This window comes from Alternaria dauci, chromosome 9 (assembly GCF_042100115.1).
Source record: "Alternaria dauci strain A2016 chromosome 9, whole genome shotgun sequence".
Lineage (NCBI taxonomy): Eukaryota > Fungi > Ascomycota > Dothideomycetes > Pleosporales > Pleosporaceae > Alternaria > Alternaria dauci.
Window position 1 is genome coordinate 1296134 of NC_091280.1, and position 15465 is coordinate 1311598.

Sequence of the window (15465 nt, forward strand, 5' to 3'; positions counted from 1 at the left end):
CAATGTGCAGCAATCGCGTGTCGTTGTGTACTTTGCACGCTTCTTGACAGCTTGATCTAGCTGCTTTCAGACTCGCAGATTATCCGACCTATTCTCCAGCAACGTTGGTCAGCGCTGCCTTTGAGACGTAATCAAAGAGAAGGAAAGGGCGACGAAGACCAATGAGGCCGCAAGCTCTGCACGCTGGTGAAAGAGGCTGGGGATATGATGAAGGTCTTGAAGATGACGTCGGCAACTCGGCACTCGGATCAGCTACCGTCGCACCTTCCCCGATCGAAACGAGCTCGGAAAGACAATCTGTCATCGCTTCTCTGGACTGATTCGCTGCTGTTCGCATACGACGTTTTGGCGGGAGAATTGTCGATGAAAAATGCCACTGCATCTACTGCATGTAATGACGGACCCCACTGCAATGCGGCACGATCGGAACGACCGAACGTGTAGTGTGAGTTAGGGACTGCGACATGTGATGGTTCTGGGTCTAGCCCTCGGCACCGTTGGCAGAAGACCGATGCAACGGTCAAAAACACGATCATTGACGCGTCGGTGACGGTCAGAAAAAGGTACAGCTGCGCGCCTCAACAGACAACGCGCTCGCGGGTGCGTGTCTGACCAATCCGGAGGCACCAGAAGCCTTAACGGCGGGGGCCTTTTCGTTCCCGTCCACTGTTATGACCTCACTGCGCGAAATGCGATGGGCCGACTCTATCAGCTGGCGGGACATTGACCGATGCTTGAAATACGTGTACATGCCCCTCAACACCTACCCCTCCGTAATCTGTCGCAGCTCCTCAACACCTCGTTGCACACCTCAAAACACAGCCACACAATAAAATGCCTTACCCAGAGACTACCGACGCCTTCGCGGTGACTGACATCAAGAACTGGAGCACATTCAAGCGCCAGGAGGTCAGTAAACAAGCCAATTGACTAGCCCATTGCTGTTCTAACAATTTCACAGCTTCCTCTCAAGAAGTTTGAAGAGTACGACGTTGACATTGCCATTGACGCCTGCGGTGTCTGCGCTTCCGATGTCCACACCATCACTGGAGGCTGGGGAGAGGAGCTCCCTCTTCCTCTTTGCGTAGGACACGAGGTTATTGGCAAGGTCGTCAAGGTCGGTGACAAGGTCACCCGCGTCAAGGTCGGAGACCGCGCCGGTATTGGTGCTCAGATCGGTGCCGACCTTACCTGCGACCAATGCAAGAACGACCAGGAGAACTACTGCCCCAACCAAGTCGACACATACGGTGCCAAGCACACCGACGGCACAGTCGCACAGGGTGGATACTCTAGCCACATCCGTGGCCACGAATACTTCGTCTTCAAGATCCCAGACAACCTCGACACTGCCCTCGCCGCTCCCATGCTGTGCGCCGGTCTTACCACATACTCGCCCTTGAAGAGGTTAGGGGCTGGCCCCGGCAAGAAGGTCGGTATCATCGGACTGGGTGGTCTTGGTCACTTCGGTGTCCTCTGGTCAGTGGCCATGGGCGCTGACACCTATGTCATCTCGCACTCTCCCAACAAGAAGGAGGATGCGCTGAAGATGGGTGCCAAGGACTTCATCGTCACCAAGGAGAAGGGCTGGGCTGAGCCATGGAAGTTCCAGTTCGACTTTGTCATCAACACTGCCGATGCGACCGACAAGTTTGACCTCTCAGAATACTTCTCCATCCTCAAGGTCAACGGAACCTTCCACATGGTCGGCTTCCCTGACAACCCGCTCCCCGCTATGCCCGCCCAGGTCTTCGCACCCAACGGCTGCTACATGGGTGCTTCCCACATTGGCAACAGGCCCGAGATGGAGGAGATGTTTGAGCTCGCATCCAAGCAAAACATCAAGTCCTGGGTACAAGAAATTCAGCTCAGCGAGGAGGGCTGCAAAGAGGCTGTCGAGCGTGTGTACAAGAACGACAACGTCAAGTACAGGCTCACACTCACTGGCTTCGACAAGGTCTTTGGTAAGAGGGCTTAGACAGCGACAAAAGCAGTGGCATTACCTTCTTGAAGTCTATTAGGCAGCTATAGATAATAATGAACGTTAAACGAACTTCATATCCGCCTTCTCATCGGTCTTGATGTTGCACTCAGAGAACAGGAGGAAGAAAATGAATGAGTAAGGCAATGACGGCTCTTGTTTCAACATGTCCTGCTAGGTACGCTGGACCCCAAATGTCAGCTCTCGGTACTTGCCTTCTCTGCTTCTCCGTCCTCACTCTGGTGGCCCATCACACAACGGCGGTGCGTCACTGGGCTCCTTGGGCGGAACCTGCCTCTTGCCCTGCACTCTCTCCGCCTTGACAAAAACCGGTATCACACCTCCGGTCTCCAGTGCAAACGTCCTGTGGCCAAACACTTCGAGCATACTTCCAATTGCTCCAGAATGGCTGGTCACGCTCAACCACACGTTGTTATCCGAAGCGAAGACGTCGTCCAGGAACGTGGCCAATCGATACCGTCTTGCGGCTGGCGGTTCACGATACTCAGCTTCCCAGAGAGGATCTTCGTCCGAGAAACCAGGTTCGAACGTCAGTTTCGGGTCGGTGAAGGTGTTTTTGAGATGAGTTGCTGTGCTGCGGCGATCACAGGTGTGTACACCGAGGGCCTCACGAACGAGTTCCTTTATGTAGGGCGCGTAGGGCTGAGATGACGGGAGGGGGAGGCCTCCAAACGTCAGGTTTGCTGTTTCGATCGTGCGGGTCAAGGGCGAAACGTAATAGGTCTGTGGTGGTGGAATCCCGAGGGGGAGTTGTTCAGCCCATAGCCTGTTGACAGCAAGAGCTTGATCCTGACCCGTAGAGGTAAGGTTGGCGTCTGCCCAGGTTATGCCGTCGTAGCCGTCGAGGGCAGAGTAGTAACACTTCAGTCATGTCAGCAAACATAGCTCTTCAACAGCGAGTATCAGAAGATGCAGGAAAGAGTGAAAGAACAAGTTGGGTAGGAGAGTAGGAGAAAACCCGCAACCCACGCCTTTCGACAGATTGCCCGATTCGGAAGGAGTTTGAGAGCAGATGGGATGAGATGCAACAAGTGATAGAAGAGCAAGAGAAACGTACATCCCAAGCCTTCGTTCCGTACTTCGCCTCTGCGACATTGTGCCATCCCTGACCATGACGGCCTAGAAAGAGTACCTTGTAACTCTCACCCTGCTCTTTCGCTGCCTCCAGACTGGCCACATATTTCTCAAAGCGCTTCCATTGTTTGTCTTTGCTGTCAATCTCTCCAGGATAAGAACGATTGATTAGTCCAAAGTTTTGTGCCTTCTGTTGATAATGTTAGTCGGCTATCTTGCAAGCCAAGACGGAATGGCGGTGGGAGAAGCTATGAGGGGTATTGAGACTGCAAACTCTACTGTTTATTGCAAGACATGAAGAACAAGACGCGAACATACAAAATCAAAAGTCGCGTCATCAGTCTCGTCCTCACTTTGAGCGAAGAAGCCCTTTTGCACGGTATACTTGAAGTGGTAATCCAGCTCCGGTTCAGCCGGGACAGGCACTACGGACGAGTGGTCCGATGTACTCATGCTGAAGTAAATCAAGAAGACGAGTACGATAGAGACGAAAAGGACGGGTCTAGCAGAATGTCAGCGCAAATACTTTGGGTAGAGGATGAATTTTGGAAAGCGTCTGGGCAGTGGGGCTGGAATCGAGAGAATGATTTACATGGGAATGCCGACACCACAGATTCTTGCTTTTGATTGATAGGAAGGTATGAGCATAGTACGGGAAAGATTTAGGATATCATGGTTGGTGTGGTTTGCAGACGATGCGCTGTGAATGCGGGCTGACGGTCAGTCGCTAGCGTGCAAGAGCCAATCACGAAATCAAGGTGCATCACGGGTAACCATGTTGCTGCTTTCGAGTCTGCTCAGCATCATGTTAGGAAACTCAGCATTCGCTCGCTGCGTGCGAAAAATAAATTGAGATCGGACGAGGGATTGTATGCCATTTGGCTGCAATGACGTCAGGTGGATAGTTCGATGACCGCTGCAATATTTGCTCATGAATCGTCGATTTTATCTAGCCCACACGCTGCTCAATGAGACCAAGCTGTAGAGGCGCGCAATAGAGGCTAAGCCGTAGCCATCATACACTGTCCACCTTGGTGGTATTCTACCATGATGTCCACCAAACGCCCATCCCAAGCCCGCTAATCCAGAAGAGATGTGTTGCAGCCGAAGCTGACTTTTGAAGCGCAAAGAATCGCAACGTCACAGGCTGACTGCGCACGTCCGGCCAGTCTGTAACCTTGGCATCGTTTTGCTCATTTCTTCTTTGGGAATTTGGGCTGCCCAATCTTGTCGCCTCGTAGGATGACATTAAGCACGCGCTCCATGTTTGCTAGGAGCTTTTGGTCTGGTGCCGCAGTACCGCGCTCAAAGTCTGCAATGATGGTGGGTGTGCTGTTGCACTTTGTAGCCAGATCCTTCTGCGTCATGGTAGTGCCCTTGTCGTTCTTTGCCTCGGAGCGCGCCTTGGAGATGGCCTGGCCGACAACGGTGCCAACGGTCTTGGGCTTGACGATATCGTCGGAACGGTCGACTTTTGTGAGGCGTTGGCCTTCCGATGAAGCACCCTGTGTCTGGTCGATCAGCATTGTTTTGAGTGAACCAATGGAAATCACGAAGAGCAAAGTGGTTTAGGCTAAGTAGACGTGTCAGGAGCACTCACGGCGTTGGCAGAAGCAAACTTCTTCTCTGTGGCGACGATACCGCCGCTGCGTTGGGCTGCGTTCAAAGCTGACTTGCCCTTGACTACGGTCTCGCGAGGTCCAGCGGCGCCGCCACGAGTGCGACTGCCGATCTTGGTAACGGAGTTCCAGTCGTCAGACATGTCGAATGTGGGTTTGAAGGATAGAGGTGATGGAGTTGTGGTTGTTGTATGCAGAAGGCTGAGTTGGGCGCAGATGTGGGGTGTTGTCCTTGTGAAGTCGGTGCTTGTTCGTCGATGGATTTGTCAATCGGCGAACGTACGTGTGACAGAAGGTGGTTTGGATGTGAGAAGCAATAGAGCGAAGAAGATTGAGCTTTTGCTTATGTAGCGGCCCAAAGAGCGATGCGAGGCCGCGATGAGTCGGAGCGGCAAGTGAGGTCACCGCCACACGCGCTAACCTCGCTTAGGGCAGCGTCTCTCGAAGCTTCCACGTTCGCTGAAGCTCCAGCCCTTCTTCCGCCCTTCTTTCACTCCGCCCAACCATCAATCAACCTTTGCGATGACTGCTTCGAGCTTACTCATTGTGCCTCATAGCTCATGGAAGCCGGCTTTGATGTACTAGAGCCATTCATCGCGTCTGCATTCAATGGCCAATGGAAGAAATATCTCAAGTCTGCGTCTCAGACTGTGCTCCGTCAAGCACGCGACAACGCGATCGGCGCGCTATATTTTTCCTTTAGGCTTATTCTATAGCAACAAACCTCTTCAGTATACGTCGTCCTTCCTTCTCGATGATGGACTCGTTTGTCAAAAGCAGGAAGATCAGCCACAAACCCGTTTCAAGCCCTTTGCTTGTGTTACTTAGTTAATGCTTGGGTGTCTGCTCCGTCGGTGGACAGGCGCTGGTGCTTGGGGTGGGACATACACAAATCATTTTGAACACGCGCTCATAAGCTTGCTAGTGAAGTTTTCATTGTTGAGGTACATGGTGCTAGGACGCTGAGATAAAGTGTCTATATGTGCCCTGCTCGCTCATGAACTTTTGACAAAGGCTCGTCTAATCTTGACAAGCACCCAACCCGACCGCCGGAACGCCATTGCATGCATGCAGCCATATCGAACCATATCAACCATTCTTCATGAGGTCATATCATTACAAGTTCGACTGCTGCGCAACTTCCCGCTCAACCTCGTACATGAAGTCAAAGTATGGCTTGTCGAAGTGGTGTACGCGCACATAACCATCCTCTCCTCCACTGCAGTAGCTGGTGCCTTGTGGGTGTACGGCGACGTAGTTGAGGGGACCAAAGTGACCACGCACACGACCAATCTCCTCCATGAAGATCTTGTGGTAGAAACGGGCCTCGAACTTTCCTTGACGCGCAGATGTGGTTGTGACGTCCATAGCTGCTTGTCCTCCGCCGAGGATGACAAAGTCCTTTACCGGAGTGATGGCCGCGGAGTTGAGGGGTGTGTCGGCAACGTATGACTTGAGCACGTTGAGCTCTTCGACGTCGACCAGCTTTGCGGTCTTGTCCTTGCTGGCAGTTATGAAGTATGTTCGGTCGGGAGCCCACTGGATGTCGGCTTCATCCTGTTAGTTCTGCTATTACCTGAGATTTGTCCGAGGCACTTACTGATTTGCATGTCTGGCTCGTGGACATCGTAGTTGGAGCTGAGCAGCTCGCCAGTCTTGCCATCCCACTGGGTTACTGAGCCGTCTTCGTGTCCACTGATGATGTACTTTGCGAGATACGAGAAGCCAGCAACCGTCGCCTTGGACTCGTCGCATACGATCCTGAGCAGCTGCTCGTCTGATTGTTGCGCCTCTGGGTCCGGGTTGATAGGGTAAACGCAGATGGTCGAAAGATGTCCTGAACGCTTCTCGGTGACACCGAGTAGCTGTCTGCCGTCTGGGGAGAATTCGCAGCGCTTGATACTGGTGTTGAATTCCCAGGTGTGTAGAAGCTTGCCGGTCTGCACATGCCACAGCCTCATGGTGTTGTCTGCGCCACCGGTGGCTAGCAGTTCGGAAGATGGGTTTACGTCGACGGTCCATAGCGCTCCCTGATGTCCGTGGTATGTGCCTATCCGCTCGCCGTTGTGTGAGTACCAGGCGCAAACGACGTGGTCCTACAAACATCAGCTTCCACATTTCGGGAGATCGGGAGAAGCTCGTACCTTTGATACGGAGAAAATAATGTCTCCATCAGCATTGTACTGCCTACTGTCAGTTTTCTCCCCCTCGTTCTGCTACGCCTTGCGCATGCGTACCTTGACCTGCGTGAGCGCACGCTCGTGTCCCGAGAGAAGAATGGGCCTCATGTTTGCGATGTGTGTGTGGAGGCGGGGTGGTGTGACGACTTATATGTGGCGGGCGGCGTCTCGAAATTCGGGTGAGTCTTTGCATATCGACGTCCAGCGGGCGAAGTGGGCTGCTTGGCGCTAACCGACTAGCGTGCTTGTCCCGCATCCATGGATCAACCGCCATCCTTCTCATCACTCTGTCGTGGCTCACATCTGCATTACGAAGAGTCTAGAAACTGCGGATACTGAGCTGGGGCTATTGGCCTAGATCGCTCTCAATTCCGTAATGTTCGTTGATGTGAGTCACGATGGCTCGCCTCATTACCCCATCCGGTCGTATATCAGCAAATGCTCCCGTACTCGCGAACGACGCAGCTTGTTGTGACTCACCGGCCAACCTGTTAGTACATTGATGGTATGAGTCTATTCACAGACGGTTCAGATGGTAAGTCTTGCTCGGGTCATATACGTCCCCTCTCCATGATCGTCTACTTCTTAGTCAACACAACCATCTTTCTGTGAACCTTACGCCTACGTTTGCAACTATTCCAAAAACGACGTCTCTGTATATGCCGCTCTTACGCTTTCCGAGATATGTGCAGCATGGAGATGAAAGGCACATCCCTCCACGGCTTCACTGCCACCAGGCTTCCATCTCTCCATTTCCATATTTGATCACATGCTTGGAACAGACGCCAGCTACGGCGCTGTTACTTAAGTAGGCACATACTGTGCTTCTGGGTTCTCTGTTGTTGCTTTGTGTGAATTTCTGTCGTTTGATCACCTTCATCCTCACTGGCGATGCAGGGAATCGCGCCTGCCCTTCGGAGCGAGCACTGTCTTGGCGCAAACGCGCCCTTGCTTCGACTTCGCGTTGTTGATCCCACAACACTTGAACGCAGCTTCCCGAAAGTCCAAAATCGGATCCTTGATTTCCTATCCTCGTGGTGGGCAGGTAGCGGCGCGCAATTCCCACGATCAATATGTCTTCTTCATCGCCCGATGCTGTTATCATAGCAGCTACGCTGGGTAGGCTCGAGCCTCTGGCACCCAACGAGTACATAATAGCCTTAAGTCCAGGTAGCTATCAGTTCTTCGCCACCCCGAGTGCTTACAGCTCGTAGGATAAACCCAACCCAACTGATCTTGCAATCCAACTGACCGCGGTATGCAGCACATATCTACCAAACAACTTACTCAAAGAAATATGCACAGATTGTGTCAAGAAGATCACATGGGCTTCGTACGGCAGCAAAACTGGATCTTGGTTTTTCGCCTGGGAACGCAGAGACAGCACATCGGCTTTCATGATCGGACCCGAGATTCCAACAGCATTACGGTCCTACATACAAACAATAGAAGCTTCCGAGACTCTCCGTTCTGGTATCTGGGTACAGCTTGGTGCCGCCGACTCTTTTGTCGCGTGGTCAGGCACAGCTTGGGCATGTGCAGATGTTCCGGCGGAACTCGAGGCCAAGTTACGCGAAGGCAGTTCCGGATTCCGCAAGGGCAACAATATCACCAACGGTTCGTTGAGGGACTCCCGTACTTTGGACAACATCCAGTGGCATGCCAATGGGTCGTACTATATCAAGAGCGGCGATCGTCATCTGTGGAATTTTCAGGCAAAGCTGGTCTGCCTCGAATGGAACAAGTTGTGGGAAGGCGCGAGACGAGATGAGCGGATGGCCAGGATCAACAAAGAGCTCGCTGTGAGTATCCCTGCATGTCATCATCCATTGCGACTGACATACCTTAGTACGTCTTGATCAGCCCGCATACTGAGAAGGGCGAGACATTCGCATTCATCAAGAAACACTCAGCAGGATTAGACGCGCCTTTCATTGTCCACTTTGAGGGAGAGCCGATTTACACAAACTTTGATGGTGTTGACGGCTCTGACCAGCCCACGCTCAGCAGTTCGCTTCCTGGCACGGCCTCTGACACCGACTCTTCTCGGAACTCATGTCCTCGCCCGCTTGCCCACCACGAACCGCGTGCTTCTGACCAGCGGATGGAACACGTACCAAGAAAGATTGAGGACGACGTCCCCTTTCAGTGGGCGACTGCCAAAAAGTCTGGTCGACCGCATAAGGCGGATTCATGGGAGCTAGTACTAACGAAAGGCAAAAAGATCAAGGTCATCCGCGACATAGGTCGTGACTGGTTTGTAGTCGTTGATGGAAAGGGTGCCAAGGGATTTGTACATGGCTCCTGGCTCGTCTTTGGTGATCGTACAGTGCACAAGGACTCCAAGGCAGCGTACAGTCAGTTCGTGGAAGATCTACAAGAGTTGCTCAAACCGGGGCAACTGCAGAGTTTCCCAACTATGACAAGCTATGTCGACGAGTGCACAAACTTGGACTGTCAGCCCCTCAAGGAAGACGTCTCAAATTTGGGCATTTGCACCCACGATCTGCAAGCATTGCTGCAAGCTTCCGGTAAATACTCGTATGAGTGGCTCAAGGAGGAACGAAACCTCTGGCACCCGGATAGGTTCGCGCGCTTCATCCACCCGGATTACATGGAGCGTCTGAAGCCCATGACAGAACAGATGTTTGTCATGTACGGAATCTTGATGGTGGCGTACAAGGTCTGATCCGCAAGTTTAGAATTTTGGTGGCTCCGTTCGATAGTTGCGGATCCGCAGGGCTTTGTACGGAGGATTCAGGACCAGCCGGAAGGAGGGCAGAGGGATCAGAAGAAAGGGCTGGTTTGGTAGTAGTAGACGGTGCATGTTGAACCATGTTGGCGTTTCATGTTTTCCCCATTCCGACCACGGACCCTGAGTGGTACGTAATAACGCGCACAGGCGAGTCGCGGAGCTGAAAGTTTGGCGTCGGCGTGCTTTGTTCTTTTCCCGGGGTCCATAGTGCTATCCGTGGGCCAGACTGAGTCATTGGAAACATACATAGAAATGCGTATCAACACGTCGCGCCATACACACTAGACTTGGAAAAGATACGCAGACAGGATTGGTAGGACGATGAAAGTGTACCCGATCTGCGGCGGACGCGTTGGTGTTCTTGCCCGTTGTTTTCCGCAAGCTACAGCTACCCCGCTGAGAAAATATTGGTGCTCGACTTCTCCCCGCCATCTATATACCGTCGTCCAGAGTGCGCACAGTTGCAGGCAGTTTTCCAGCACAGGCTTCACCATGGCTGGACAGAAGATTGACGGCACTGCCATTGCCAAGAGCATCCGCGAGCGCCTGGGCCAGAAGATCAAGGAGAAGCAGGAGAAGAATCCGCGATACCGCCCGAGCCTCAAGATTGTCCAGGGTGAGTCGCGTGCCATTTGGGCAACATGGGACGACGCTGACAGCAGACAGTGGGCGACAGGTCCGACTCGAGCACCTATGTGCGCATGAAGCTCAAGGCCGCCGAGGAGGCCAACATCGACTGCGAGCTCGTCCATCTCCCCGAAGATCTTAGCGAGGGCGAGCTTCTGTACAAGATCAACGAGTACAACAACGACCCCGCCGTCCACGGCATCCTCGTCCAGCTGCCTCTCCCCAAGCACATCTCCGAACACACAATCACGTCGGCCGTCGCAGACGAGAAGGACGTGGATGGCTTCGGCATCCAGAGCATCGGCGAGCTGGCCAAGCGCGGCGGCAAGCCTCTCTTCACCCCATGCACACCCAAGGGTGTCATGGTCCTGCTCCAAGAGGCCGGCATCGACATCTCGGGCAAGAACGCCGTCGTGCTGGGACGCAGCGATATCGTCGGAAGCCCCGTCAGCTACCTTCTGAAGAACGCCGACGCGACAGTCACGGTATGCCACTCAAGGACGAAGAACTTGCCAGAAGTCGTCCGCCAGGCAGACATTGTCGTCGCCGCCATTGGCAAGGCGCAGTTTGTCAAGGGAGACTGGCTCAAGCCCGGTGCTGTCGTTATTGACGTCGGCACCAACTTCATCCCAGATGACACCAAGAAGAGCGGACAGAGGCTGGTGGGAGACGTCGACTACGACTCCGCTGTCGAGGTCGCGTCGCACATCACCCCAGTACCGGGTGGTGTAGGGCCCATGACCATCGCCATGCTGCTACAGAACCTTGTCGACTCCGCCGACGCGACTTTCGACAGGCAGAAGAAGCGTAAGATTTCGCCTCTTCCCATCCGCATCGAAGACCCGATACCTGCCGACCACGCCATCTCACGCAAGCAGCACCCAAAGCACATCACAACCGTAGCCAAGGAGGTTGGCATCCTGCCACACGAGCTGGAGCCATACGGTGCAACAAAGGCCAAGGTTGACCTGTCTCTGCTGAAGCGCCTCGAGCACCGCCGCAACGGAAGGTACATTCTCATTGCTGGCATCACTCCTACCCCGCTCGGCGAGGGTAAGTCAACAACCACAATCGGTGTCGCCCAAGCACTGGGCGCGCACCTTGGCAGGATATGCTTCGCCAACGTGCGTCAACCCAGTATGGGACCGACGTTCGGTATCAAGGGCGGTGCCGCTGGTGGAGGCTACAGCCAGGTCATCCCCATGGACCAGTTCAACCTCCACCTTACCGGCGATATCCACGCCATCACCGCGGCGAACAACTTGCTGGCCGCTGCTATCGAGACACGCATGTTCCACGAGAACACCCAAAAGGATGCTGCTCTATACAAGCGCCTGGTGCCAGCTAAGAAGGGCAAGCGCGAGTTTGTACCGGTCATGTTCCGTCGTCTCAAGAAGCTCGGTATCGACAAGACCAACCCGGATGACCTGACTGAGGAGGAGATCTCCAAGTTCGCCAGGCTTGACATCGACCCGGAAACCATCACCTGGCGACGTGTGCTGGATGTCAACGACAGGCATCTGCGTAAGATTACAGTTGGTCAAGCACCGACAGAGAAGGGCCAGACACGCGAGACTGGCTTTGACATCTCGGTTGCCAGTGAGTGCATGGCTATCCTAGCGCTCAGCAAGGACCTGTCGGATCTCCGCGAGCGTCTTGGTAGCATGGTTGTTGCCAGCTCGCGCGCTGGTGACCCTGTCACTTGCGACGATATCGGCGCAGGTGGTGCCCTGACTGCTCTGCTTGTCGATGCCATCAAGCCCAACATGATGCAGACCCTTGAGGGCACTCCTGTCTTCGTTCACGCCGGTCCTTTTGCGAACATCAGTATCGGCGCCTCCTCCGTAATCGCAGACAGGCTTGCTCTCAAGCTGGCCGGTACTGAACCGGACGAGGACCACGACGCCCAGTCTGGATTTGTTGTAACCGAGGCCGGCTTCGACTTCACCATGGGTGGCGAGCGCTTCTTCAACATCAAGTGCCGCTCCTCCGGACTTGTGCCTGATACTGTTGTCATCGTCGCGACCGTTCGTGCCCTCAAGAACCACGGCGGCGGCCCTGACATCAGCCCTGGTGCCCAACTTCCCGAAGTCTACCGCACCGAGAACATTGACATCCTCCGCGCTGGTTGCGTCAATCTCAAGAAGCACATTGAGAATGCCAAGCAGTACGGTGTCCCCGTCGTTGTAGCCATCAACCGCTTCGCGACGGATACCCAAGCTGAGATTGATGTCATCCGTGAAGAGGCTATTGCGGCCGGCGCCGAGGATGCCATCCCAGCCAACCACTTTGCTGAAGGTGGAAAGGGTGCTGTAGACCTTGCAGAGGGCATCATCAAGGCCTCTGCAAAGCCCAAGCCTGACTACAAACTTCTCTACGATGTCAACAGCGGTACAGTGCAGGAACGCATGGAGACCATTGCCAAGAAGATGTACGGTGCTTCTGCTGTTGAGTTCTCCGAGCTCGCTCAGAAGAAGGTTGACACCTACGTCAAGCAAGGCTTCGGTAACCTGCCCATCTGCGTCGCCAAGACACAGTACTCCCTCAGCCACGACCCCAGCCTCAAGGGCGCCCCAACTGGCTTCACGGTCCCTATTAGGGATGTCAGGATGGCGGCTGGTGCAGGATACTTGTATGCACTCGCGGCGGATATTCAGACTATTCCTGGTCTGCCTACTGCTCCTGGATATCTTAACATCGATGTTGATGTTGAGACTGGCGAGATCGACGGCATGTTCTAGACTTGACCAAGAGGATGGTGGGCTAAGCCAAGTGAAGCGTTCAACAAGCTTCACTTGAAACAATCATGTACGATGATACGACGAAGGGCGTTTTGGGCGCACTAGGCATGTTCAACAACATCAGGGTGGGCTTCTTATTCAACACGAATTAGGATGATATGCATAGCGTTTGGTATGGTGTCGAATCAACTTTGACCATCTCATATTTTTCATGATGGACCATTACAGAAATGTAGAAGCTTTTTTCACGTTCTTTCAACATTCAAGAGCCGAGATACTGTACATATCTCGTTGTTTCAGACAACCCGTCGAGCCGTCATGCTTAGTCCAACTGCGTGGTGTTGAACAGCCTATGTCCCGTATCGGTTTGCCCTTTCCCCTTGTACTTGTTCTCCGACTTGCGCAACGCAACTACATACAGCTCACGATCGTCCCTCAGTAACTCCGCGAACGCATTGTCGGCCTTGGATCCATCCTGCTTATCTGGCTTGATGATTACAGAATCGGCTTGAGCAACTCCTGTAACGACCACGATACGAATACGAGGACACAAGTCGCGCAATGGCGTGATGAAATCGACAAGAGACTTTCCCGAGTTGATGACAGAATCAACCAGGACCACACTACGCTTCCCCTTGAAGATGTCCGTGTTAGTGATGTCCGAGAACTGTTTCGCGTGACAAAACGCAGCGCGTGGCATCGCCTCGCTGACGCCAAAGGCCATTGGCTCGCCGCCTCTCATCAAGGGGATGATTATTGTGGCTTTCTCGTGGCGGAAGCGATGACCTGATGTTTCGTTACCTTGAACGTGTGGGATGGAAACCTCTTCTAGACCCAGTATACTGCTGACATATTCGTTGGTGAGATAGTAGCCTATGCGCTCGTGGGCTTTGCGCAGATTATGGGATTGAATAGAGGCGTCGCGGGTCGGTGTCATGAGGAGCTTCGCCGAGTGTTTGGAGGTTGCGTGGTGGAAGCGCGTGGCTGGGTCTCTGCGAGATCGGAATATGGATTCTGATTCCTCGTCATTCAGGATGGCTTTAGGGAGCTTCTCGAGGGTCAGTCGGGGCGTGACAGTGGATGGGAGAAGGATCTGTAGGGCAGATAGACGGTCGTTTTCAATGGCCGTGGTGAGTTCCTTCTCCATGGATGAGCTTCTGTTTGTCTTGTCTCCTACTATCACGTACGCTTCATCTGCTTTTTCGAACATGGTCATATCGAGTGGACTGTCGCCAAAGGCTAGGACGCGAAGCTTCTTCGAGTGCAGGTGGTCGACGGCGATGCCTTTCGTCTCACCCGTTACCACGTAGCCATCCGCAAGCCGGCCGCCTCCTATGACCTTGATGTTGGAGAGGCCGTTCTTTTGCAGGACTCGTTCCCAGACTCGTCGGAGGCCACACGTGACGATGAGAGCATCTACATGCGGGTTGTGACGGATACGATTGAGAAGGCGGAGCATGTCCGGATACATGTCAACTTTGCCAGCAACCCTATCGCATATCTCTTCGAATTCGTTTGCCTTTTCTTCATAGAGAAGCGTAGCTTGGCGGAATGCGGCATGAGAGTATCCTTGTTTCTTGAAGATCTGCGTCAAAGGACACTCGGTAGTGCCACCAGGGAGATCTGTCTCTTCCCAGAACATCAGTCCAGTGTCAAACGGGCCAAGAGTTTTGTCAGCATCGAGCAAGAGCACTGTCTCTAGGTTTTCTGCGTGAGGAATTGCAGCATCAACAGCATCCAAGACTGCAGTAGTGTTGGACGTCTCATTGTTGCTCCGGAAGTTGTGCAACAGGGCCGCGAGGCGCTCGATAGTACTGGCCCCCGTCGCGGATGGGCTCTCGGTAAGCGTCGTAAATGCAATGTTTTGCTGACGACAAAGACTCCTCAGTTCGCTCAGCTCCTTATGCTGCCATTGCTTCAGATGATCAAGAGGAAGCACCCTCCGCTTCCTCTCTTCATCTTCCTCGACGCGCTTTGCAATAATCTCAGGGTCGACGTTTAGATAGATGATGTGTGTGTACGTTTCCCAATCTTTCTTCGTCCCAACCCTCTTCCCTCCTTTCTCTGGGTGCCAGAACATGTGGTGGCCAGCGACGACGCCTACTTTGTTTGCTTCTAGGCAGTCACTGGCGGCTTTCGAGATGGCTTGTTCACGTGCGACGTTTTGTTCCTGAGCGCTCATCTTCTTGAAAGCGTCTAGTCCGCCGTCCACGACTTGTTCGACCAGTGCAGAGCCGTCGGAGAGGATGAAGTGTTCGTTGGCGAATGTCTCGTGTTCATTGAGGTGCTTTAGCAAATAGGACTTTCCGCTTCCAGAGATGCCATAGAGGCCGATCATGGTGGATTTGATAGGTTTCCCAGAACTCGATGTAGACGTGGTGTCGTTCATTTTTATCTCTGAGCGAAGAATGTGGCCAAGAAGACGGTCATAACAGCACAGCCTGATCGATTATATACACGCAGAGAA

The 15465-nt window shown here is 53.4% G+C and overlaps 7 protein-coding genes across 7 annotated transcripts; 3 read left to right on the forward strand and 4 right to left on the reverse strand.

Moving 5' to 3' along the window:
* Positions 1-834: 834 nt before the first annotated feature.
* Positions 835-1978, forward strand: ACET3X_009120 (uncharacterized protein; the record flags this gene model as incomplete). The annotated part of the gene is made up of 2 exons (XM_069455279.1): positions 835-909; positions 962-1978. 2 exons carry the CDS (start codon positions 835-837, stop codon positions 1976-1978), a joined length of 1092 nt encoding a protein of 363 aa, XP_069303197.1.
* Positions 1979-2215: 237 nt separating this feature from the next.
* ACET3X_009121 (uncharacterized protein) lies at positions 2216-3724 on the reverse strand (the record flags this gene model as incomplete). Its single annotated transcript, XM_069455281.1, has 4 exons — positions 2216-2863; positions 3060-3266; positions 3395-3578; positions 3669-3724. The coding sequence occupies 4 exons, from the start codon at positions 3722-3724 to the stop codon at positions 2216-2218; spliced, it is 1095 nt and encodes a 364-aa protein (XP_069303198.1).
* A 545-nt stretch (positions 3725-4269) lies between these two features.
* Positions 4270-4838, reverse strand: ACET3X_009122 (uncharacterized protein; the record flags this gene model as incomplete). Its single annotated transcript, XM_069455282.1, has 2 exons — positions 4270-4581; positions 4677-4838. 2 exons carry the CDS (start codon positions 4836-4838, stop codon positions 4270-4272), a joined length of 474 nt encoding a protein of 157 aa, XP_069303199.1.
* A 795-nt stretch (positions 4839-5633) lies between these two features.
* Positions 5634-7054, reverse strand: ACET3X_009123 (uncharacterized protein). Its single transcript, XM_069455283.1, has 4 exons — positions 6933-7054; positions 6840-6878; positions 6296-6791; positions 5634-6245 (listed from the first exon to the last, which is right to left on the reverse strand). Exons 1-4 carry the CDS (start codon positions 6981-6983, stop codon positions 5812-5814), a joined length of 1020 nt encoding a protein of 339 aa, XP_069303200.1. The 5' UTR covers positions 6984-7054; the 3' UTR covers positions 5634-5811.
* Positions 7055-7948: 894 nt separating this feature from the next.
* On the forward strand, positions 7949-9564 carry ACET3X_009124 (uncharacterized protein; the record flags this gene model as incomplete). The annotated part of the gene is made up of 3 exons (XM_069455284.1): positions 7949-8085; positions 8140-8677; positions 8725-9564. The coding sequence occupies 3 exons, from the start codon at positions 7949-7951 to the stop codon at positions 9562-9564; spliced, it is 1515 nt and encodes a 504-aa protein (XP_069303201.1).
* Positions 9565-10122: 558 nt separating this feature from the next.
* ACET3X_009125 (uncharacterized protein) lies at positions 10123-12998 on the forward strand (the record flags this gene model as incomplete). Its single annotated transcript, XM_069455285.1, has 2 exons — positions 10123-10246; positions 10297-12998. 2 exons carry the CDS (start codon positions 10123-10125, stop codon positions 12996-12998), a joined length of 2826 nt encoding a protein of 941 aa, XP_069303202.1.
* Positions 12999-13320: 322 nt separating this feature from the next.
* ACET3X_009126 (uncharacterized protein) lies at positions 13321-15387 on the reverse strand (the record flags this gene model as incomplete). Its single annotated transcript, XM_069455286.1, has 1 exon — positions 13321-15387. One exon carries the CDS (start codon positions 15385-15387, stop codon positions 13321-13323), a length of 2067 nt encoding a protein of 688 aa, XP_069303203.1.
* Positions 15388-15465: the final 78 nt, after the last annotated feature.